The 26,305-nt window shown below is 35.9% G+C and overlaps 1 protein-coding gene across 7 annotated transcripts in view; it reads right to left on the bottom strand.

Annotated features, from left to right (window-relative positions):
* The window catches only part of DPH6 (diphthamine biosynthesis 6), a 216,021-nt gene that overhangs the window by 52,232 nt on the left and 137,484 nt on the right, over window positions 1-26,305 (bottom strand). For all 7 annotated transcript variants that reach the window (XR_012650751.1, XR_012650748.1, XR_012650747.1 and 4 more), the window contains one exon: window positions 14,278-14,520. Coding sequence is in view for 2 of the 7 variants with exons in the window: in XM_075030369.1 (XP_074886470.1) it covers window positions 14,278-14,520 (243 nt within the window). In the remaining 5 variants the exon portion in view is untranslated. The remainder of the gene's footprint in view (window positions 1-14,277; window positions 14,521-26,305) is intronic.

Below are 26,305 nucleotides of genomic sequence, written 5' to 3' on the forward strand. Positions count from 1 at the left end.
CTGTGTGATAGACAAAACAGATCAGCTGAAATTAAAGACATAACCTTACAAGCTCCCTTTTGATTACAGTTAGTACATAAGGGTATCATTTGCTTGTTAATTTTGTTTCTCTTTTCTATTGTTGGATCTCTGTGTTTTCATCCTTTCATTTCAGAAATGGAGAAGCTCTGTGACATTATCAAAGTAAGAGCAATCAGTATCACATTTCCATGAAGACATAATCAGCTTTGAATAAGTCTCTAGAACAAACAAACAACTGAAAGCCTGAAGACTGTATACAAAGTCTGTAGTAACTAGGCTAACACCTCTGCTTTCTGGACTTACCAGCCTGAAAGTTTTCTTGAAAAGTGAGCTCAAATAATCACTTTTTAGTATAAATCGAAAGAAAAAGAGAAAATGCAAACTGGCCTGCTGAAAGAAAGACGCAGACTTCTGCATGCACAGTAATGGAGAAGAATCTCCTACTTAAGACTGGGACTTCCATTTTTGCTTGATTTATCAGCTAAGTATGACAATCTTGCTCTATCCCATTATCTAAAAGCACAGTCTCAACAGCCCCATGGACTTAAGAGTTTTCAGCTACCCACTGAATTTTATACATTTCAATTTCTCTTCAAAATACATTTCATAATTGTATGTGACAATTATGCCACCATCAGAGCTAAAGAAAAATGTTAAAATGTTGGATAATCAGTTATGGGAAGCATGTGATAATATCAAATGGAAAATATACAATACCATTTCCCCCACATTTTTAGATGGTTATAAACCTCAGCACCTATAGCACTGATTATTCAGAGGAAAGCATGTTCAAAGGACTGCAATGAATGTGTCTGGACTGAGAACCTGAGAAGCACAGGACTGCCAGCATGGCTGTCAAAGGAGCAAAATGCCTGAAATTCAGAATTAGACAATTAATATGACTGCTTGAAGGAGAAGATATTCCCTCTTATTGGGCCCTTAATTACTCTCACTGATACCTAATGAGAGATTAAATCTAACTTTTGCTTATTCTGGTTGGTTCGGGGTTTTTTTAGGGGGTGGTGGTTTTGTTTCTTGGTTTTTTTGGGGGTTTGTTTTTTTGTTTTTGTTTTTGTTTTTTTTTCCTTCCGGAAGGAACTGTTTATGGCTTCAGCAGAACATTTCAACAAGCAAGTGCTCTGATACAATATGAATACCTGTATTTTTTTCCCTAAGTCAAAGGGTTCAGGAAGGGATTTTCACTTCTGTTAAGTGCATACAAGCCTTTGGTTGTTTGGCTTATTTTGCAGAAGTATTTGCGCTACCATGTGTACTTACCAACCTGATAAACACCTCTCCTACTGCATGGGAAGCTCAGCCTCTTGGTTCATATCCTGTGGCATAAAGTATTTTAAACCCCTAAGGTCTGATATATTTTAGTCTAAGTATACTCACAGGGTTCAAAATAGGAATTTCTGGGTGAAATGTAATGGTCTGTGATATACAGGTCAGACTAAATGATCTAACGGTGCCTTCCGGCTGTACGAGCTACTCAAGCTACGAAATCTGTTTTACCCACTACTTACACTCAGTCTTTCTACCAGTGCTGCAGTGCCTGAACTCTAAAAACCCACACTGAGAAGGCAACCATCTTACCCATTATGGCCTTTAATATCCCTTGCTGGTAGTTTTAAATTTTTAAACAGCCCTACCTGTCATGCTCTCTTTTATGTGTTCTCATAGTTACAGATATAATTTTGGAAGCAAAATATCTAAACAGTAAGCATAATAAAAATGAAACAGGTTAAAGCTTATTAGCAGTAGGGAGCAGATGTAGCAAAATTCTGCCAGTTCCCCTACATTTCCTCCCCAGCAGGGACTTTCTGTCAAGCTGTGAGTTGGTTCTATACAATAACGCAGGCTGCTGTTACTGCAATTGCACCTTCCTATACCTCGCTATTGTACTAAAAATTCACTTTGATTTTTGATTTCTTCCTTCATAATAATAATATTTAAAGCAGTTCCTGCAGAGCTAAATGTAAATTCAAGCACTGCACGCTAGATGCTCAAAAGGACATGAAAATGTAAAATTGATAAGAAAATAATTACATATTGAAAAGCTGGTTTATTTGCTTTAAAAATATTAACTTTCTCTCAACAAATGAAAGGTTCCTGAGCCAAGAGATAACCAGTTAATGACTGAAGTTAAGATTCCTTGAAATACCTCTCAAACATACATCATTCAATATATCAGTTACAATGTGGAAAAAAGATAACTATTTAAGGAACAAAGTCATAAATTGATAGCAATATAAACTGAAAGCAAATGAAGTCTGCCACATGAAACATGATCACAGACTGTCACTCTGAGGGTTTTATTCTTCATGTGTAGTGTCAAAAATAAGCACTTAGGAAAGAGAGTTGAACTGAATTAAGGATGTTCAAGATGGAAAGATTCCACTTGAAAATCATTTGAGAGTGTGTACCCGAATGGGACAGAAAACGAGAGAAGTTAATGGTCAAAATCTACTTTGTGGGCATTAAGGATAACTGATTTTATGATTTAGAATTTAGATTTCAGATACTGATTGCAAAGATGTTTTCTTTGAAAGTCTACTTTCCTTCTGAACTTTGACCTTGAGCTCTGGAACTAATTTTCAAACCAATGTCAGCTTTTACCTCACATATTCTAACTATGATCACCTGTTCACGTACAGCACCATTAGCTACTCCTGTTAAGCCTGTAATTAAATTCTGCAGTATGCAATGAAGAAAATTGTGATGCTGCTGGAGGCAGAAGAAAAACAATTTGAAAATTCTGGTGGCACTGTTAAACTTCTATTAACTGCCATCTCATTGAGACAGCCACCTTTATTAGTAATATCATAAGTAGATGTGCAAACAAAAATCATTCTGAATGTGGCACTTTTTAGTAAACAAAGATTTTTAGTGGAAAATACAAACATTTACATTCCTTCATCTTATGTCTATGAGTATTTTGGGGGCAAATGTTTGCTTCCAGAAGTGCAGTCAGTTACTTTCATTTTTTAATATGGTATGACTGCAAAGCAAGATCAGTTAAATGGAATATAACAGGACTACTAGGACTGCACATGCCCTTTATTTTAAGTCAAGCCATTTACTTTGGTCAATAACATCCTACATATGGTTTGGAACTTGGATTTTGTAGGACAGGTTTTCCCTCAGTTCAAGGTTACAGGATTCAAACTCAGGTGATGCAATTCAGGCAATTTCTTGCAGTCCACTGTGATGGGTTGCCCTGGGTGGCAGGTAAGATCCCGCCAGTCGCTTGCTCATGCCCCCCACAGTGGGATGGGGGAGAAACTCGAGAGGGCAAAAGCAAAAAAAAAATCATGGGTGGAGATAAAGACAGTTGAATAACAGAAGGAAAGAGAAAAAAATAAAGGCAATCGCTCACCACCTCCTACCAACAGACTGATGCCCAGCCAGTCTCCGAGCAATGGTTACTTTAGAAAAGACTCATCCCTGCTCCAGTTTGTATTGTCTAGCATGAATTTATATGGTATATAATACCTCTTTGGTCCATTCGGGTCAGCTGCCTCAGCTGTGTCCCCTGCCAGCTTCTTGCCAAACCCCAGCCTGCTTGCTGGGTGTGGGCAAAGTTGGAAAAAGACAAAGCCTTGATGCTGTGCAGGCACTGTTTAGCAACAGCCAACACTGGTCTGCTATCAACACAGTATTAGTCACAAATACAAAACACAGCACTATAGGGGCTGCTATGAAGAAAATTAACTTTATCCCAGCCAAACCCACTACATCCACTGACGAGAGAAAGTTCACAATAACCTAAAAATTATAAGCTAAGTCTGAGTTAAATGTGTAACTCTTCTCAGCAGTCATTGGAATGAGACTTAGGGAAAGCAACCTATTTCTCCTGAATATGAAAATACGTCTCTTCGATTACTGCTGAAATATATAATGGGATCTTAACTCTTTATGTTCCTGAAGGCAGGTGAGTCCATGTACTTTCCATTTAGAATGTTTTCAATAAATGGCCTTTAAGTGGCATATATTAATATATATTCTTGTTAAAAGTTATTATACTAAGAAAAAAACCCAAATATATACTCCTGTATATTTATCTATATGCATATATATGTATACAAGGAGGGAGGGAAAGAGAAAAATCTGTGTACCTATACATCCCTCCCATGTAATTCTGCAGAACATGCACAGAGACACTATGAGACTATGCATTACTGAACAGATATCTACAACTCCATGCGAACATTCATTTGACAAATTATGACAAAACTTTACCAAAATTACCGACTTAATTAGAAATGATTGAAAATTAGTGTTTTCATCAGTTAACAGTTACATCTTCCTCTTTTAGACTCACTTGCTTCTTCGTTGTGATATATGCAGAAATGACTACTTTGTCAACTACAGAAGCTGGCCAGGATGTTTCCACATAGGTGCTTATAAGTGAGATGCATAAAGACCTGCATAATATTAACACTGAATAATGTTCAAAAGAAAATCAAAGTCAGATTTCAAGCGTTACCAGCTGTGTTCATTGTGTTACAACTAAAGGATTGATGAGAACTATACTCGTGTCACATCAGCTGGAAACATTTTTATTTTTCATCCATGAAGCTGAAAAAATACCCAGAGGAAGCTGAAAGTGATTATTCACTGCTGAGCTGGCATGCATGTTACTGGGTATTGACCAGTTAGCTCTGCTCATTTTTGCTATGCAAAAATTTAAAGGCTTTTCAAAATAATGCTAGCTCACTTTCACGCTGTCTTACGTACTTCTTTGGAAGTGAAGTACAGGAAAGGATAAATAATTTTTGGTTTACTTTGATTTTTATGAGTAAGGAAATTGAAAATCTATTATTAACTTTGAAGCCTGTGTGATATCCTTCAGAGAAGAGGAGGAGGAAGAGGAAATTAAATTATTATGACCAGCGCACAGAATCAGAGATGAGGATAATCAAGTACTGAAATTCAGTAGGATCCCTTGGATTGTACTATACATTAGTAAAGAAATACTTCCACTGGAAGAAAGACGATATTTTCCTGAGTTTATTTTTTTCTTTTTCTTTCAAATTTTTGGTGGTAGAAGCTCCTAACTGTATCTTGTAAGACTCTTGCACAGTTTCAAAATGAAGAGATGATATTTTGAGCTCTGATTTTGACTGGAGCTTTGATGAGCTTGAGAAGGCCAGGTATGAATTTTCCTGATGATGTTGACCCCAGCCAGCAGCTTAGCACCCACACAGCCACTTGCTCACCCCCAAATCCCAGCAGGACGGGAGAGACAACAGGAAGAGCAAAAATGAGAGAACTCTTGGGTCCAGATAAAGACAGTTTAGTAAGTGAAAGGAATAAAACTAGTGATGCAAAGGCAACCATTCACCATCTCCCACTAGCAGACCGATGCCCAGCCAGCCTCTGGGGAATAGCCACCTTGGAAGACGGAACTCCCCAGTTTTTATTGCTGAGCATGATGTTATATGGTATGGGATATCCCTTTGGCTGCCTCTAGCCCAGCCCCAGTCTACTCGCTGGGGGTGCTGAGTGGGAAAAACAGAATGCTTTGAAATCATGCAACATTAGCCTGTTAGAAACACTGTTTTAGCCACAAATCCAAAACACAGCACCATAGGGGCTGCCATGAAGAAAGTTAACTCCATCCCAGCCAGACCCAGTACACTATTCAATAGCTGAGTTTCCTTCCTGCAACAGGAAGGCTTTTCCAGGTCCTGCATAACCATGATGAAGAGTATATTGCCCGCAGATTTAAGGGGACTTTCAGTATAGAAATCTGACTAGTTTCTGAGATCTGAGTTTTCTGATTTAAATTGAGCTTACACTGAAGAGACAAATTCCCTCCCTGGAAAAGACCAAGATCTAAAATAGTGACTTAGTACTTAACATCAAACTACTTGTTGGAAGCACTGACTTGGAAGGAACGTTTGCAGTGTCTGAAAGAGATTAACCTGCTACAGTTTTAGGAAGGACCAGTTGTTAATAAAACTGTCTATGTAGCTTGGGGTGGTAATCTGGCTCTTCTTTCAGTCCTGATCAGCAGGACTAACTCCTCCTAAGGAGAACAAAAACACTTTGAAGCTGATGATTTTCCTGAAATTCCTTCCTTCGTTGTTGGGATTTAAAGTGCCCTACACGTAATTAGGACTACAGTTTAATAGGGAGGTTTCCTGAGTCAAGGTAGAACCTTGATCACTTTTCAACCAAAATGGCATTTTCCTCCCTATAAAGAGGCACTGACAACAGGTACTCGCCTCAGGGCTGAAATCCTGTTAATGGCTTTCACAGTCATCACACATAAGACTTTCGACCAGAGGTTCTGGCCTAGCAAACAGTGGATGCATATATGCCCTCTTGCTTAGCACAAAAGTGACAGGCTCAAAACAGAATTAATATTTTCAGCAAAGGAGATGAAGAATCACTCAAAAAAACTCTTATAAGGGAACTGCTGCAGGGGAAAATCAGTCAGCCTGGATGAACTAGGCTGTTTACCACCCTGAATAACTTGACATGCATTTCTTCACTGTGTCTAACTGAAAAGCAGTGTTCAAATGCATGTATATATTACCTGTAAATGGCAAATAAGCTAGTGTGAATCAGTTCATGGAAATCAGAGAGTTATGCTGACTTATACCAGCTGAGGATTTGATTGTAACTGTAGCTATCTACACAACATTCACACAAGAAATGCTCTCCTTTCTTGTTTTCTATTGTTCATATTCTATGTTTACATTCTACAAGTTAAATTCATGTATACTGTTTAGAATATTATACAATCATTTTTTTAATGTATAGATATATATGCAATTTCTAGTAATGGCTTTAGTTAAAATCATGTAGACCACTTCATTATTCTTTTTGTTGACTATATTCCTTTTTAAAATTCATTAAGGCTCCACTAATGTTACAAATACAATATCATAATCTTCCTTTAAAAAAAAGTGAAGGTGGCAACACTTTCACCTTGCATCGTGGCCCAGTGTCAAAAGGCAGACTATTTTCAAGGACCTCTGGAGTTCCACTATCTGCATTTGACCTGTGTTAAATATTCTCATTACAGTTGCTTCAAATGAATTCAAAAGCTTTGTTTAATCTGAACACAGGGGAAATGAAATACACTAGGCACAAGATGAAAGACGCACTACCACTGTGCTATTTGAATGCACTGCGCGTTCTTAACATGGGCCATAAAAGAAGCCTGGTTTAATATATCAAACTGTGGAACATTCAAAATAGCATCTAGTAGCAAAATAAATGTTATAAACCTGATGAGACAAAAAAAGGAAACAGAAACATGTATTTTCTTCCTACTGAATTTTAGATAGGCATAGGTACCGTCTGGTGGCAATGTTTTTCAAAAATATTTAGTTTTCTTCTGGTAATATTACCAATTATATTAATTAATGTATGTGAGATTTTACTGCAATGTAAATGCAGCAGGGTTCTAATCTATCATTTATAGCTTTATAATATTCATTTACTTCTACTCCTCACATTTTAACTATTCTGTTCAAGAAACCGGTAAAAGAAGGAGACCAATTAAATTAGTATTACCTATTCTATTATCTATAGGACACAGAATTTACAATACTATTTGGAAATCTAACAATTGTATTAAACACAGATATTAACCAATACATACAATAAAATATACAAGAAATGTGTACCTGAATATTACGGACTTACAAACATCTGTTCGGGGTGGTGAAAAAGTACATATCCTCTCACAGAAACCTGGGGGTTTTTTATATTCCTTTTAAGTTTTATGGTAATTTTCTCCATAGGTAAAGAGGATCTTAAACCTTTGTCCAATCCTTTGCAGCAAGAAAAACCTTCGACTTCCCCTATTTGAGCATAAGCTACTTCTGTTCTACTTAGGATAAAGTGTCAGAGAATGCATGAATTTTATTTAAATTCATGACAGTCTGTACACTTCAAATACTACAGGCGTGTCTGAACAATGCAACAGACTGCTGTGTTACAGATGTATGAAGCCATTCTAAATGACTGCCATGAAAATGTAATAATTACTCCAGAAAACCACTGCATGTAGCTAGACAGCTTCTGGTTCAGGGTTTAACTTGTTTATAAGTTGGGACCTGTGCATGACTTGGCAGGCAAAGTGGAAAGACACAGGGTAGTACCAATGGTATATACAGGAGTGTCGAAGAAGGTATGATGCAGGGGCTCCCTAGAATGGGCCCAGTGCCCCTAGATGACTGCTCTTAGATATTTTTAAAAAATCCTAGTTCAGGCTCATTTACATCTTTTGACATCTAAATAGTTTGTAAATCTGGCCCAAAAGGTTTCAATTTAGATACTTAAAGTTGGCATCGTTACCCGACTGCTGAAGTAAGCAAGGAACCCATTCACAATATATATCAGATAAAACATTGCAAATCTTTATCCCATCACTTCTGCATTACATGCTATTAAGACACACACTGTCAACAACCTGACTGGCATTCCTGACAGAATGAAAGTCAACTGTAGCACTCTTTGCTGGATTTGAAACAACCATGGGATCACAGCCACTCATCCTGAATGCTTACCATAAAAAAAAAGAAAGCTTCTGTCAGAAGAAGGTGGGCTGGAGAACTTTTAAAGTTTGTAGTACACTTGCTCAGGAATTTATCGGAGGGAGAGGACCAGACAACTAACATCCAAATGCAAGTTGTGTTATAAAAGCCAAAAGACACATCTTTTTTCATGTCACAGGAAGTATTTCACCAGGTAGATTTTTTATTACTGAGGATGGAAAATATAGTGGCAGCTGCCTAATAAAATAACTCAAGAGTGGAATTGATCTATAATATCATCATCTGAAGAAAAAAATAGTATGTATAAAATGAATGAATATTACATTAAATATTATCTTTCTATGCAACCCTGTCTTCTAATCTTAAAAATATATATTGTTCTCACTGTTTCAAAATCTCCCTTCACCAATATTTTGGGTTCACTTACAAATACAGGCAATCCTAAACTTTGTGTAAGTAACAAAACATTGTGTACTAAATATACTACAGTATTTCCCTACACATTTTTCTTTTTATAACAAAGAAATCAGAGATAACACTTCAGATAGTTCTGGAAAGTCTGCCTCTGAGTTTTGTACATGCCATCAAATCAAAATAAGATCTGAAACTCATTTTTATCATTCAGTCACGTTTATCAAGAACTGTATTTCAAAAGCAGCAAATGGCCTCTAAGTTTTTCTATGAATAAGTTAATGTGCTCTTAACTCACAGAATAGAATGAATTAATAGTACTTTGCCATGGAATATACATTTGAATAGCAACAGCCCAAACCAGTACCTATTACACAGTTTATCAAAATCGATATACTTTACTGGTCTAGCTATACCAAATCTTGCTGGGGATTAGCAAAATGTAAAAAGAGTAAAACACAGCAGTTAAACAAGCTGGAATGCCTGAAATCTTGAGACAGTACAGCATGTTTCTTCTTTGTATTGGTGAGGATAACAAAAGAAAGCAAAAAGCAGGCATACAGAGGTAGAAAAAAAAAATGTAATCATGATCTTGCCCATCTCAGTTAGTCTCGTCGGGCCTGTTGTACAGACAGAAGTACAATCCACCACTTGAAATACTCTAACAAAGTACTACAGGGATGGTTCTGCATGGAAAGCTCATGGGGAGGGGAAAAAGAAAGTAGAGGGTGGACTCATCTCCCAACTAAATATAGTTGGAGTACTGTCTAAATGGTACAACTCAACCCCTACTGAAGAAAGTGCATACACAAAGTCAATTAATAAAATTTTGCGGCACAGTCACTGTTATATCATTATACAATAATTATTTGGAATATTTCCATCTATCAATAATGCCATCTGTCCCACCCAATACAAATGGACTACAACCCATCTGGCTTATTTTTTTCTATTGATTACTCTGCTGAATGAGTTAGCAAAACCGCTTATAAAATCATCATATTACATGACACTGTCATTAAAAGATGTGAAGTAAAGAAAAACACAAGATGAGACTTAATTGGAAAACTGTCAGTTTTTCTTCCAGGAAGTTTTAGCAATGCTATAAGCTTTTTTTTTTTTTTTTGGCTACTTAAAAAAAAACACCAAGAAACCAACCCCCCCCGAAAAGCTCCAAATGCTAACTACTGGATTAGGCAGAAACTGTTCTACCACACAATTGTTACTATTTCTGCCTAGGTACGTTAGAGAAGCTCCCTAAATGTATCCCCTCAAGAGTGTCAAAATGTCCAAAAGTGTGCCTGGGAATCATAAAGAAGCTGTGGAAGGAGTGTAACTTCAAAATAGGGTGGGGGGAAGCTGCTGATGGCTGGTATTTGTATTTGTTAATTCCAATTATTTTTCCTAGGTTTTGCCTTTGATTATTTGTTTGCATAATTGTCTTTATGCTATTTTTGCAGCCTCTGTTTTCTCTTTTAACTACTGATTCCCTCAACTAGACTTTAGTTTCTACAGCTGTAGCCTGTTTTTTCCTTTGATTTTAAGCACCGCTTCCCTTAACTATACTTTAATTTCTCTTAACAACAATGCAGCCTTACCCATCTACAGAACTCAAATGCTTACCTCGGCTCCCTCACTCTAGATCTCAGTTCCTACAAAACCCTTTTAGTTTTAACAAAGGAAATCTCTCTTGCACACATGCAAAATGTTGATTCAAAGATCTTTTCGTTAGCCCAGTGATTCAGGCTTTTTTTGAGTGAGACCTTGGTGGGGCTGCTTCCTTATCCTTCCCTCCCCACTGTTTTTTTCTTTCTACTACAACCTTCCACCCCTCCACCAGATTTCTGTTTCCTCTGTCACCCCAGATGGCTTTTCCAATGACATTGTGACTCAAAGGGACACAGGAAGGAAGAAAAGAGAGGCACAGGGCCTGGATTCCAGCTCTAAGGACCACAACCCTGATGGCTGTGGATAACTGGAGTTCAGGGAGGCAATGCTCGGGGTTATACTGGAGGGGTGAGGCTGCAGGAGTTGGCGCTGGGAGCACAGATACTGAGCTGCCATCTGGAGTGAGGGAAATCAGGATGACAGCAGTGGAAAGGACTTGTGTAGGAAGCAAGGAACGATGCTGGAATAAGAAAGGGGCCAGTGGCTGAGTGAATGAAACAAGTTAGAAGTTGCTAGTGGGTCCAGCCTGCTTACTGTTACTATTTTCTCCCTCCCTTACAATCCTCTCCCATCCTTGATGCTTACTAGAGCCACTGGTTGTCAGTGAAATAATTTGGTTATTTTGAAACATAGTCAATTTATCTTTGTCTTCATAATTCAAGTTCCTAAAAGACAACTGTCACTGGCAATATGACAAGAAGTTCTCTCAAGTCCAGGTAAGTATGTCTGACCCTGTGGCCTTATCTCAAACGAAGCTTTCAGCAAGTCTGTGTCCACATCCTGCTCTTAGAAGTAAAACTTTTGTGTTATATAAACACGTCCAGAGAACAATTCTCACACTTCTCTCTATATTATGTTCTGTTAGGTCCAATTTCTTTGTGTCCTGAACAATTTATACAATCCCTTTTGTGCTTTACAGACTACTGACATCAAATATGTAGAATGATTCAACTGAAGCTGCTGAACAGTATTATTTATGTAGAGGATATTTACCAGACATCACTATATGACAGAATGCTAATAATTTTTGGTGCTCTGAAAAGAACCTTTGGCAGTTCTGATGCATATGATTTAGTCGCTGTGTTAAATACAAATACCTCAAGCTTAATATACCATCATTTTGCTATTAAATGCAGAACATTCAACAAACAGAAATGTAGAGTCTAAACCCCATCTTTAAAACATAATTAGTTCTATGGTTTATGATGTATCGTTTACAAGAAATGAGTTCTGAGCTGCATTCTTTTGTTTGCACAAACAAACTCCTTTTTCTGTGGATGACAGAAGCAGAACAATTTCAATTGAGACGCCATTTTTTCTTATTAAATAATCTGTAGGTTGCTATTGATTCAGGCCCTTGGCCACTGCTTGAAATACAGCTCAAGAATAATAAAATACTTTTGATTTGGCTGACTAGTTTACTTGAAGAAAACAGACCATTATTTCATGTCACGGAATCTGACAGAACTGTCTGTAGTATTATTGGGATACCAAAAAATAAACAAAACTACAGAAGTGACATGCTACTTAGCCTCGTAAATACATATGCCATCAGAGCAAAGCTACTGTGTTCTGGCTTCCACACAGAAAGGCAGTATCTTACAGCATCCAACAGGCTGCTCCAAAGAGTTTTAAGGGATGTAGAAACTACATTTCCTGTTTTCACTGATTCTATAGAATAAGCGAGGGAGTACAACTGTCGTACAATTTATCAGTCATTTTACAAAGTTTTTCCAAATTTCAAACTTTACTGTTTTCCTTATTCTGAGAGTAAAGGAACAATTGTCCTAATACCATGCCAGCCAGTGCTCCTTCTCCAATACAAAATCTCTGTTTCCATTAACAGGACAATTGTATTTTCAGGGCAGGACAATTCCTCCCTCTGGTTCCTTGTAATGGAAGTGTTTGATACATCTTTTTCTCTGCTTTGCTGTGTACATAAGCCCTTACTAATCAAAAAAAGTATGCATAGCCTAAGGAAAAATTCAATTCCTCCGTCTGAGCCTCCTATTGACATAATGATAGGGAAATTGGAACATCCGGCTGCTAATAACATCTCATTCCCACTGATATTTTAATTTTTTTTCAAAGCATTTTTAGATAGTGTTGTGGCACACATTACTTCATCTGCTAATATTTTTTTGCTCTTTCTGATACTGCCATTAATGAATACGATCTGATAAGCACAGCATAAGATTGATGAACATCCTCTAGGACTGCTTGATGTTCCTCTAGGAAGTTTTTTCTTAAACATTCCTGAAAACTGTTAGGCAGCTAACTCTTCAGAGAAGTATGTGGAGGCAGCAACCCATTTTTAAGCTATGGCTTGAACAATCAAAAAGTGACATGGGCCAGATATAAGTAATAGCCCAAAAGCAACAAACCTCATCGGTATTTTTCGTGTAGCTAAGAAAGTACTGCCCAGTCATCTCAGAAAGTGGAAGAAATAAAAGACTCAATAAAGAGTGGCTGGTATGTATAATAACTACAGAAGACCTAAAAGATTCTATCTGGAAAAGTTTCAAAGAACTGGTAAACACCACCAATCTGCCCTCAAATCATATATATTACAAATAAGAAAGCATGTAGGCTTCATGGTCATGGTACCTGTTACTAACCAGTCACATAGCAAAAAACTGAATTGAATTAAAAAATCTGAATTGAATTCAGATTCAACACACTTGGTCTTGGAGGAGTAGTAAACACTATTTAAGATGGTCCTTTATTAATAAATTGAGGTGGAATGTGTAAGCTTCTAAGTAAAGCCTACATCTTTACTCAGAAAGACAAGTGTCTAGTGCAGAGACTGAAAGCAAAGGCAAATAGAAGGAAAGTTTCAGGTGGATTTTCCCTTCTTCTATGGCAATATTAACATATACTATGCTTCCAAGCCATGTATTTCCCTGAGCAACCACAATAATTAAGTTATATTAAATTATGTTATACAGCAATTATGAAGTTACTACTCTTTTTTACTTATTTGTGGAGAAGTTACGTTTTATTTACAAGATTTGTGGCCATGCCCTTTTTAATGCTTGCACGGTGTTCCATGGCTATTCACAAAAGTGGTACATACGTAATAGAAATGATTATGGTATCATTATAAATCACTATGCAAATTATTATGCTGTTACAGATAATCTAGGGTCAACCAATAGACAGGCATGCCCTGATCTGGTCTTAAAACTTCAGCTGAATAATAAGGAATAATGAGCAGTAAACTGCTAAACTCTGTTGTCATGACAATATTGCTTGTAAGAAAAAGAGTGGGGAAAAAACTGCAACAGAACAACTCACAAAAAGTTGGAGTAAAACGCCCAGTTCTTATTATGAAAAAATATATGGGCAGAGGTAATTCAAATAAGGTATTGTTCACATTTTTGTTAGAGGAATTGACTGCTCTCTGAGAGTTCTTTAACATAACGCTTTGGGGAATTAAGACAAAGTTAGTGATGAATATAACTTTCTATTAAGCAATTTTCTTTCTCAATTGTGCACAACCACTTATGAGCCAGAACATAACAGCTCAATCAAACCTTATTGTATCAGCTTTACTTGAACCCCTCTGAAATGTACTGAGAAAATTCTAATATTACTACAAGACTTAGAGGGGGGAAAAAAGACAACCCAGAAAGAAGAAAATGGATATCACAGCTACCTTTTTACATTCTCTTAATTTCTTCTGCCATATAGAGTGAGCAATAGGAATGTGCTTGCTGTCAGTTACGTAGCAGGTGGCTGTGATGACGTGGTGGAGTGCAGTCTTCTGGCTCATAGCTTCAAGAACTCGCTCAACATGACGGAGGGAAACGATGGCCTCAGTACATACGCCACCACTAACAAGCTGCATCGTACAAGGTACTAGAGCAATCTGTCCAGCACAGTAGAGAACATCTCCAACCTAAAAGAAAATAAAAGTAAGTAAGATTCTGAGAGTGTATAGAAGGCAAGGGATGTAATTTTCTTTTTTCCAGGTAGTTTCTTTAATCAGTACTTTGCCATCATTTGTCACAAATGGAGCAAACGTGCCAGTCTAAAGATAATTTTTGATAGGGATTTAACTACAATATAGAAACACAGCACTGCAATAAACTTTAACCTAACAGTTAATACATGGATGCATGGGTCAGCTCAAAACAATAATATCTGATGTTACTGACTGTTACAGCTGCTGGATCACACTGATGCCCCAACATGGTTAAATATGTTCTTGCTTTCTTTTTTTGAGTGATGATGCACACTACCTTCGGCTCAATGCTTTTTTTTTTTAGCTTCCAAGTCTTAAGCCTTGTTTTACGTAAGAATATATAAGAAAGTATAAGTACCTATCTGTAATGTCTTTATTAAACTAATTTAAAAATACTATAAAAATAATACTTGCAGAACACCTAAAAGACTGTGTATGAAAAAAGTCATGATAATCCACCAGAAGGTAAAAGGAAATTGCAGATTGAAAATAAAATGCAGAAGAGTGCCACTTGAGCGAAGAGATGGGTTGACCTTTTGAAAATGGAATTAAATGGGTGGCCAGATATACCATCAATATATGTTTTAAGTCTGCAATGAAGTTACTTTGGGCTGATTTTCCAAAGTCTTCCTGGCAACACTCTGAAGACCTACTTTTTTTAACAGCAGCCAGCAACGGAAACATTTATTCTTGCTATTTAGACATCTCAAAGATTTATTATAAAATCTTAATGTAAATATCAAAACTTTTCATCCTCTTATGCTGCACTTCTCTAGGATGTCTGTACATTTCCTGATCAGTGAAGCAGTAAATTTTATTCAATATCAAAAGAAAACTAAGTATAGAAGTGGGAAGTAAGGTGGGCGTAAGCAGCTTTGAAGTCAGCACAGAAAGCATTTTGCCAGGAGTAAAGAGAGGGAAAATGGACTGTGTAAGGAATCTTTAGGAAGAATTTTGCAGAACTTACTGTATGAACTGTAAAAATTCCTCAGAATTAAGAATAATTAAAAAAGAAATCTGTGTCCTAGAAGACATAGCAATCAAACCATGTGACAGACCCATATGCAACTCCAAATCTGTCCTCATAACTGTCTGTGTCTCACAAAAGACTCACACATGTAACTATTGGAAGAGTATCTTATACAATTTGGCATACAAGTTCTATGATTAGCAGCTGAAGAGGGGGAGGAGGCAGAGAGGAAACTTAATATATCAACTGACACCCATCAACTATTTAAATTGTTTAAAATATCTGAAATATTGTTTTGATAATGCTATATATAATCCTGAATTTGGAAAAAAAATATGCAAGTAATACTTTGGTTTATAGGAACAAATGGTCTTTTTTTTTTACAGTGCTATTTTAAAATATGTGCCATTGAACAAGGGAGTCCAGCCAGCTACCAAGTGGCATACTGACAAGATGAGAAACAAATTCAGGAAGATATGATTCAGAGGGGCACAAGTTTGTTTTTAAAGCAAGCCATTCATTTTCACCTCTGCAAAATGAAATCCATGCATTAGTCAAAAACTCCAATACAGGTATTTTATACTTCTACGGAAAAAAATCACACTGGCAATATTTCTTCCTTTTTTTCCTGTTGGGCTGCTGGCTTTCCATGCATCACCCATGTTAATTATTAGGTAGACAGAAGAGCTGTTCAACCAGTTCACTTCCCCTATTCTTGAACAGATTGTTTGAGACATAATATGAATACTAATTAACGATAAAATATCTGTCAGTGTTTTGAAATACGGACCAAGATAGCACTTTCTTAAAGTATCCTGGATAGTTCTGATACAATTAGCCCCACTGGTCATAAGCAAGGTCAAAAAAAATCTCTGAAAGATTTGAGCAAAATTGGCACCACTTTTGGCTCAGTTTCAGTGGGAATTTTGCAGAGTTCTTTAAAAAACAATTTAAAATCCCTCTGTTCCTAACATACTTGTTTGTATCTTAAGACATAATTAATAGAAAAACAGTGTTCCTAACATGCCACCGTGTTATAGAAGGGTGGATGCAAGGGGGAAAGAGGGGAAAAAGGTCAAAACACAGCCACAGGTTTGCAGCAACTGTATTTCAGGGGGACTTAATTTAAGATAAGGGAAGGAGGAGGGATGTTCCTCTTCTCTTTCCCAGTGACTTGGTCATGAAAAGCAAGCATAAATAAACAATCAGCAGGGGCAAAGCAGCAAACCAGTACAAACACTGTTTTAGCAGATTTCAAGAGGTTGTCTTTAGAATGTTTGAAGCATTATACAGAAAATTGTTAGCAGAGTAAAAAGCATTTAAAACAGGGAAGACATCATAATATCTTGTTCACAGTACTGAAATCTTACAACGGGAGATGTCACAATGTATGGTGTCAGTCCTTGTGTTGTGAAAGTAGTCTGTAAAACCCTGCTAGAACCCTGCAACAGTTTATCTTTTTGGAGCATCTACAAGGATAACAGAAGATCTTCCAGGCTATACATTCACAGTGTATCAAGTGTAGAGGACTCCCATATCCAGTAAACTCAGCACACAAACAAAACTACAATATAATGGATGTGTATTTATACACTAGATGTCTCAGCTTATACTGATGATTTAATTTTCACTGCAGCCCATGCACATATATCCAGTGCTAAAATGTCATTAAACATTTGACAAACCAAACCCCAAAAAACCCTTGTACTGCTGAGATGCTCACTTGTACCAATTTATTTCCAATATAGCTCCACAGCAGTAAGCAGTTTATAAATGGGGAATCATGCGATTCCACATTTCTTCCCTTTTTATTTTCATCTGTATCACTGCAAGTTAAATGAAAGGTGAGTCTTAATAAGCTAACACAATAGTTTAGCAGCTGTTTTGCTCAGTTAGCACAACTGTAAACAATCAAGGGAATTCAGTGGACAATCAGAACCTCAGTAAGCAATCCATACTCTTAACAGATAGGAATGCTAAGGTCTTATTTGAGAATTACTATTTTTCAGTGTAGCTGTGCTACAGGAATTAAGTATAATATACAGCTAGATCACAGCTAATACAGAGAGAAGATTATAGTAGTAAATTATTATTTTAGTTCACCTTTTTTTCCTAAGCTGCATTCACTTTTTAGGAAACCAGAAGGAAAGTATCTACGATACCATGGAAATGAAAAATCAGAAGAACCCTTGTTGACACTTGGAACTGTTCTATCCCATGAAGAAGTTTTTAACAGTATTATGTTACCAAAAGGACAAACGTATCTTCCACAAAATATAATTCAGGAAAAGAAACAATGAGAGAAACAGACTTAATGGGACATGAGTACTAACTTAAGCTACTATTGACCAAGAGAAAACTATAATTATTGCTACTTTGAAAGAAACATAAATAATAGGCTACCTATATATGCACTGAGTTGTTTGTTTTAATTAAAGGCCAACAGCAACTACGGAAACTTTATGAAACTTTTCCCGCTGGTATTAGTAAAACTTGCCAGTGATTAACTGACATAATGCAAAAACTGCAGGGAACTTCTAACGGAGATGTCAACCATTCACCCACAGGTATTTAGGCCAACATTAATAGTTGCACCATATGAACAAACGCATATTTCTTGGAAAGGATGGAGTCAATATGCAATCAGCCAAATCTTTCTTACGAATGCAGTTTGGTGTCTGAGTGACTGCTGCCCTTTAACAGGTCAGGGTGCACAAAAGATTCAGTGACCCCCTGACCTACCAGTGAAATAACCCACCATTATGTTCAGTCAATGTAAATAAGCATAACTGACAACGTGCTAATAGGCTGCCTCTGGTCTGCCATGTGTACCTGTGACCTTAATGAAGACCTAAATCAATTAATACTCCAGGCAATAAAGACCTCTGGCTGATTAAGTTAGATAGAAATCATCTTTTCTAACGGGATTAAAGCTGTAAGGTGGTGAACTTTTTATTTAATACATGATAATCCTTGCTTCCCAGGGCCCTCTTATTTTAGCTAATGATGGTAAAATTGCTTTTTGCAATGTGAAATCTTTTCTTCAACTACCTCATGCAAATAAAGTTTTAAAGGTACCGTTTAAACAACAGTAACTGAAAAGCTTTGAGTTCACACTATGAACACAAATTGTATCTGACTAATGTAGTTCTAATATACCACAACCTTCAATACAATTCACGTTTTTCTTGAACTGTTACAAATTTGTAGTCTAAAAATTCCATAAATTAGTTATCACACATAGTTTAGTTTGACACAGGCTTTCTTTTGAAAAAATTGTACAGTTATCAGTAGCTAAAACATGAAGGATATATTTCTAAATGAAAAATAAAACATTATGACTATCTTTGACTAAAAAAAATTGACACTTATAAGAATCCACGTATAACTTAGTAAAATGCTTGCATATCATACCCAGAACTTCCCTTTAAATAAAATAATATTTTTTCCTAGTTAGGTCAAAAAAGTATAATTAATCACTAGCATATTATTGCTATCTTATTGAAATAGCTGTAACTTCTCCACAATTTTCAGCAATTTATAACTCAGTTTTCAAATGCCGTGACTCCAGTTTGCTAATCCTAATTTTGGAATGGTGCTTCATATGTTTCAAAATGTATTTGATCACCTAAGCTACAAGACTACAAAACACTCATCTTTTTGCATTATTCTTCACTATTAAAGTTTGTTTTATCAAAGTGTGATTTAAATCTTTCTCTTTGAACTTATATATTTGTGGGTTGAAAATTCGCAGGACATTTTAGCAAAATCAAGATACACCATCCCACAAAGTCATATTTGACACTGAGCACAGTGTCATAACACTAGCAACACACCTAAAACTTTTGTGCATTTCCTAATTGGAAATTATACCAATGAGAAGTATCACATCATGCAGTGTGCATACACTGAGCAGCACAAAAACTGGCAGTTCTTTAAAAAGGCTACTAACTCGACAATGCACCTGAAGAAGCCACAATAGTGATTGTTATGAATACTATATCAACTTCAAAACAGTACATCTGAATACCTCCTATTCACAACTTACGCTGCCCAACTGTAAACACCTCTGCAATCCTCTAAAAATCAAATAATTCAAATTGAGCCTTTAGACTGTGCTGGATTTACAGCAGGCAATCTCATATAATACATTCCTGAACGTCTATAGTACCCTGAAGTTTAACAAAATGCTATATGCACAGACTTGAGAGGGATGATCAGGTCAGAAAGCTTAAGAGAAGGTAAGATCAAAGTTTCAGCTTGAAAGACATTTTTTAAAGCCTGTTCTTTTACAGAAAATTGTAATATTTGCTTACATATTTTTGGCAATGTGTTGGTTATATTTAAATCTTGATCAATGCCAAATCAATTTTATTCTGTTCTACAACTGATGGAAATAAAACCCACATACTTCTGATTTACAGAAGACAAAGATTCAGAAACTGAAATTTTCACAAAAAACCCATCCCAAAAGCTGTCATTCACATTTCAAGGGAGTATGAGACACAAAACAAAAATAAACCTAGCTTTTAAAGTCAGCAACTGTAGTTATAAACATCTAGGAAAGGTTCCAGTAAAGCAGGTAAAAAAGGCTTGCCACCTAATACGTCCATGTGGGCATGACAGCTAGTCTGAAGTCTTTTCCAGGACTCTCATTTTGGTCTACATGGAATCTCCAATACACAGAGAGGAAATGAAGAAAATGGAGGTAAAATATTCTTTTACTATGCATATTTTGGCCAATGTCCTGTACTGGCACCCTGTGTGCAGGTACCTATTGTTCATTTATGGAAAATTACAGTAGACAGTTCAAAGACTTAATTGCCATACAGGATAAACTGTTCTCCACATCCTAAAAGATGTTTTTTTCCTAAATAGAAAAAAAGCAGCCTCCCTACTTGAAAATGAGCAAGCTAACAAGAGTATTAATCTTTGATGCATTCCTTCCTTGGGACAGTGGACTTCTAGTCTTCATGAATATTAATCTGTCAACTTTTACAAAGCCTACCATTTCCTCTCAGGCTTTTGAAAAAAATCACAAGTTCTCACACAACCACATTAGCAAAATCTGCCAGCTGTGAAAAATTGCAGAACACTTAGCTTTATGAACATACCTTATCTAAAAGATGGAGTAAAACCTCCAAACTGATTATCATTTACTCATTTCTTATTCACTTTGACTGAAGACGCCAAACAAAACAAATTAAAAAGAAGAACTAAGATTAGTCTATTCCAGAACAATTGGGGTTTGGATGGGGAATGAGAGACTTAATCAAATCAATATTTACCAAGAAAAGTAAAGGTGTATTCAGGGTCCAGAAAAACAAGGTGGAAAAGATTAGTATCTCAAAGTGTAAAGTGATGCAAATGACTCAATGTGGACATGGACTATTGAGCAATGGATACCATATTTTCAGAAAATGCGTATTATGTCCACCACAGTTGATTGTGGTTTTTAATTAATCATATATGCATAGATAAGGGAGGATAATGGTTGCAATTCATCTGTATTCTTAAAATATCTGATACAGCATATTTGGAAATTATTTTTAACTCTCCTAATTATAAATGCTGTTAACTAGCTGATAGTCTGTAAGGAGAGAGTAATGAAAATGCCAAAGTACTGAAGTGGGGTGCCGCAGGGACCGGTATTAGGCCTGATTTTGTTTAACATCTTCATTAAGTCAGTGGAAGAAGGGATTAACAGCATGATAATGAAACCCACAGAGGATACTAAATTAGAATGAGCACCAGTAGAAATAATAAAAATGGACACAGATAGGTTTGAAATAAAAGCAGGAAATAAGAAAATGAGACTTAACTTAGGAGAAATGAAAACTCATGCCAGAACATATGGCTAAAATATTTTGAAATACAGATATTCATAACAAGGGATAAAACTTGACTGCAGAAGTGCTGAACAGTTTATATTAAATCATAACTGCTCTTTACTAGAAGCAAGTTTAGTATAGGACAGGAGATACAGTCTCTGTTCTCATGAAACAGGTCTAATTCATCAGATCTACCAAATACTTGTTCCAACGTAAATAACACCTATCCTTGGCTAATGAAAGAGTGAAATTTTCTAAAATGTCAGAAACTGGTACCACACCCTTTAGGAAAGCTATGATTTCCATATTTCAAAATTAATGCTGTAAAAGAACAGGTGATATTGAGGTTTCAGATGATTATTCAGACCTGATGAAGTACTTTTTTCCAGTAGTTTTTACATTTCATTATTAACACTCATTTTCAGTTTAGAGGCCATCATAGCGGCATTCAAAGTATGAAAACCATTTTAATCTGCCAGGGTAAAGATATAAAAATTCAAAAAATACTTTTCCCCCCCTCTGTTAACAGGAAAATGTCTAAACCTTACATGAGGTTACATTGGCATTCATTTGGGGTTCCCACACAGTTCATTTGTGGTTTTGCTATTTATGACTATTATCCGAAATTTATTCTGATAAGGATAGCTTTATAATATATCAGCATTCTTTCTTTGTTGGTTCTGTATTTTAAAAAAGATATCGCTAGCATGTTCACATGACATTCCCCCCTCCTTGATTTCTACATCTTTCTCTATCTACACTTGCAGTTCTAGGGGACTGGAGAGCATATATAATAAGAGAGAGAGGTTATAAGGTAATTGTATCCATACACGCAATATCTAAAGGAAGATAAAGAAAAAAGATGAAGCGGTATCCTTATAAACCTATATGCATTTATATTACAGACTTTGTCTCTACTTTTTATCCTTAAACATACAATGTGATTAGAAAGGGATCTCATAATATCCTTCCCACATTAACTGAAGTTTCTACTCAGAAAGTCCACTTACAGTAAACTAAATCAGCAGTTAAACTATCACTGCAGTGATAAAGCAGTCCAAGAAGGCACAGTACAAATTTCTAGGATCGAGTTTCTACTAACAATAAGGGTGCTACTGCTTAAGGTTGTACCACTGTTTTGGAATACAGCATCCAAGAAGAACCAAGACTGCAGTCATAAAAGCCTATGAAGAGCGAGTTGGTTTTTTTCATTCCTACCTGTCTTTACAATCCTTAATCATGCCAACTGTCAAATAGGTTAGTGTGATTATAAACAGAAGAGGGACAGCTAGGCAGAGAAAATACTCCGTATTGAAAGGTGAAAGTGGTTCATCACATGACAGTAATTCACAGCATATGAAATACATTAACACCGTGACATTCTATTCTTACAGAAAAGATTTCGTTCCCAGCCACCACTTGGCTTAACATTCTTTCTCAAAATATGCTTTTCATGAATGTCGCTGGCTACTTTAAGATACTGGTTTGCGATAACTGGGAGACAGGAAAGAAGCAGTTGCATAAAACCAAGAATCAGTTAACTGAAAACAGTTAACTGTAATAACAGTATTACTAAGCTAAAGTGATAGTTCTCCTTCTAGCCATATAGTGTGGTTTTGTACTTTACCTATCCTCTATGTATACACAGTCTCACATGGATTTTACTTACATCTATGACTACCTAAATAATAATCAACATTAAAACACTTCGATGTACGTCAAAGATTATTTAGTGCAGAAGTTCAATTTAAAACAGACATACCCACCATTTCCCAGTGGAAATGCAAGGAGACTTATTTGTGCAACTAGACGTACATGTACAGTATACATAATAGTAATGCATATAGAATATAACATACACAATATACACAATCTTTTACCTATTTATTCATATTGCAGTGATAATACTTTCTTACATAAGATAATACCTTTCTCTAGGGACCCAACTTCCAATGCAAAAATATGTCAAGTTCTGATTATACTTATAGAAACTGAAACTTGCAACAAAGATCCACAAATATACTTAATATTCTTGGCCAAACTAATGTCATATTATCTTTTCTGCATCATCAATTAAACCAAACTTGACAAAGAGATGAGTTTGGGCATTAGGAACCCCATGGTATCAGCCGCAAAATCCAGCAGTACAGGAAGTGTCCACAGTTAAAATTCTGCGTTCTGAGCAATATGACCCAATCTATAAATTTAAAGAATTTGTAATTTGACAGTAACAATGTATTATACATGTCTCATATAATCTGAAATACAATGTTCATGAAGTGCAATCCAAGAAAAATAACACCCTTGTTACATGCATGAAATCACCTCTCCTAAAATCCAAAGATTCCTAACAGTTAGAACAAAATAAAATTATTGGAAATTAGAGAAAGACAGCACCAATCTCAGAAATACACTAAATATGCTCATCCAAACACATTTTCACAACTTTTATTTGTTGTACACTGACCTTTTATCAGAATTGCAGTATAGACAACATCCCTATGTAAAATATCACTAAATTCCTAAATGTGCAGTCAGGCAGATTTTACTATGTACCTTTCAGAGGGCAGATTTTCTCTTAGATCGGCAGCACTTCATGACAAGAAGTTACGTATTGACTAAGTGGTAACTTGTAGCATTTAAAAATTAAGTTTCTGTAACAAATTATATTTAAATTCTGTGTTATAACTGGACTGTAACTATATTACAATTATATTACGTGTTGTAATACATATTCATTTGGGTATGGAGTTATAATCTTGCATTACACATTTTCCTAATTTTTTCTGTTTTTCTAATTTTTTTTTTTTTTGGTACATTCACCTTATTGTCCTCTTATAATACTTCTTTTCACAGAATTTTCTAGATGGTTTAAAAGGATAAAAGTTGGGAACTGGGAATTGCAGTATGTTGACAGTATATTAATAACCGATAGATTACTAATAAAAATACATATCTTGTGTTCTGCTAACCAAGCTGCCATCATGTTTCTATCCATCTTACATCACAAAGTGAGGTCAAGAACCAGTGCCTGCAAATTTACCATGCGCTTAGCCCTTTTTATTTGCATTATTAGTAGAAGTAGTTATTCCGGCTAGTAAAGACTAATTGCACAGTCAAGCCCTCTGATATAAAAATGGGTACAAAGCAAAGTGTTGAAACTAAAAGGGGGTAAATAAGAGGAAGGGAGGGGCAGAAAGCAGTAAGGAATAATCTAGCAATTAGGTTATTCAGCTGCGATATTGCTGAGATCCAGGTTCAAATCCCTTCTTCGGTATTTTTCTTTTGCCCGGTAATGGCAGTGCTGTTGCGGCAATGGGCAGTCCAGCAAGCACATCTCTCAGTGTCTTCTACTGGAACTGTTCTAGTTTGTCTAAATAAAATCATGTTCTTGGACCAACACTCCGTTCGGTTTCTTGATGAGTGTTTTAATCAGTATGCTAGAAGTTAATATAGGATTGAAAGATCCCGCTCTATGACAAAAAGTATTAGTAAGGATCTGAAAAAACTTTACAATGAACGTTAAATCAAAATTGATACATTCCCAATTACGATTTCTACCTTGATAATCCAACATTATCCAAAAAGAAACAACCTACTGAAATTCCAAGTATTCCAAACTGCTATGAGATGGTCATTGATACCTTCTAGCTTTTTGAAATACTAAGCATTTAGCAATATGAAAGATACCTAACACAGAATAAGCATTACACTGCTGAACATTTAAGACCGATGATCCTGTACGAACAAAATTTTTGTGAAATATTTAGGCTACTTCAAAAGAAGTAAGATGATAAAATGGAAATCATGTTGGGAAGGTAGATTTAATCACACTTTTGAAAATAAAATAAAAATACATACAGAAGCCTAATGTGAATGTGAGATGTGATCAGGAAGTTGTCTTTGAAGTATAATGGTTAAAACTTACTTAAGCACAGAAATGATGAATTAGAAACATATCAATGACATTACTATCAGAAAATCTTTGAACTATTTATTTGAATTTTATAAATAACCAATAGAGTACCTCTTCAAAAACAGAGGCTGTATCAAAGTCTACAGATTATGCTGAGAACAGTTCAAAAATCTAATTTTGCTTTTTGAGCTTAGGAAAATTATAGGTCATTGAAAATATGACCTTGTATGACAATACGAATGTCTAATATTTTGCTCGTTCAGCCCAACAGAAAGAGCTTCTAATTATCAGCTAAACAGTATTTGAAAAGTACGCAAAAATGCCAAAATTTTCAAAGATGAACTGTCTCATATAAATTTTGCAAACTATTTACATGACATATAGGATTGAAGTTGCATGACTTGACTGCTCACCTACCAGTTTTAAGTAATGTTTTAGGGTTTTGTGAAAAGATTGGGTTTTATTGTTAAAAAAGTTTGGCCTAAATTCAGCCAGCAAGAATTATTTGTTATGAAGTCCAGTGAAGTACAGTTAACAGATAGCATCTTTCAATGTGTCACTCCAGAGATTCCGTTTGGCAATATAACTGTTCACAGCCTTTAACTCTGAACTTTAGGGTTTCTGCCATTCAGGCCTGAAGCAGTTAAACCTCACAGCTCTTCAACAAAAAACAATTACATGTTTTTGCAGAAAAATATCACATGCTGATAGTGAATAATTAAATGCTCAAACCAAAGAGAAATGAACTATTTCTGTGATGTATGTTTTGAACTCCTAATAGCTAGTCTCATTCTTCAGAATAATAGCTGTGTTAGAATCAGGAAGGGCACTAATGGGGAATGAAGAAGGGTATGAAAGAATAATACACATAACAGGAAGAAAGGTGAAGAAACAGAGTAATTTCAACTGATATTTTTATTTGTTGTTTGTAATGTTAACTCATGGTGTCATGGATGTTTATGTAAAGGAATGTTATTCATTGTACACCCTGACCTTGTAAGG

Source organism: Buteo buteo, chromosome 6, assembly GCF_964188355.1.
Source record: "Buteo buteo chromosome 6, bButBut1.hap1.1, whole genome shotgun sequence".
Classification (NCBI taxonomy): domain Eukaryota; kingdom Metazoa; phylum Chordata; class Aves; order Accipitriformes; family Accipitridae; genus Buteo; species Buteo buteo.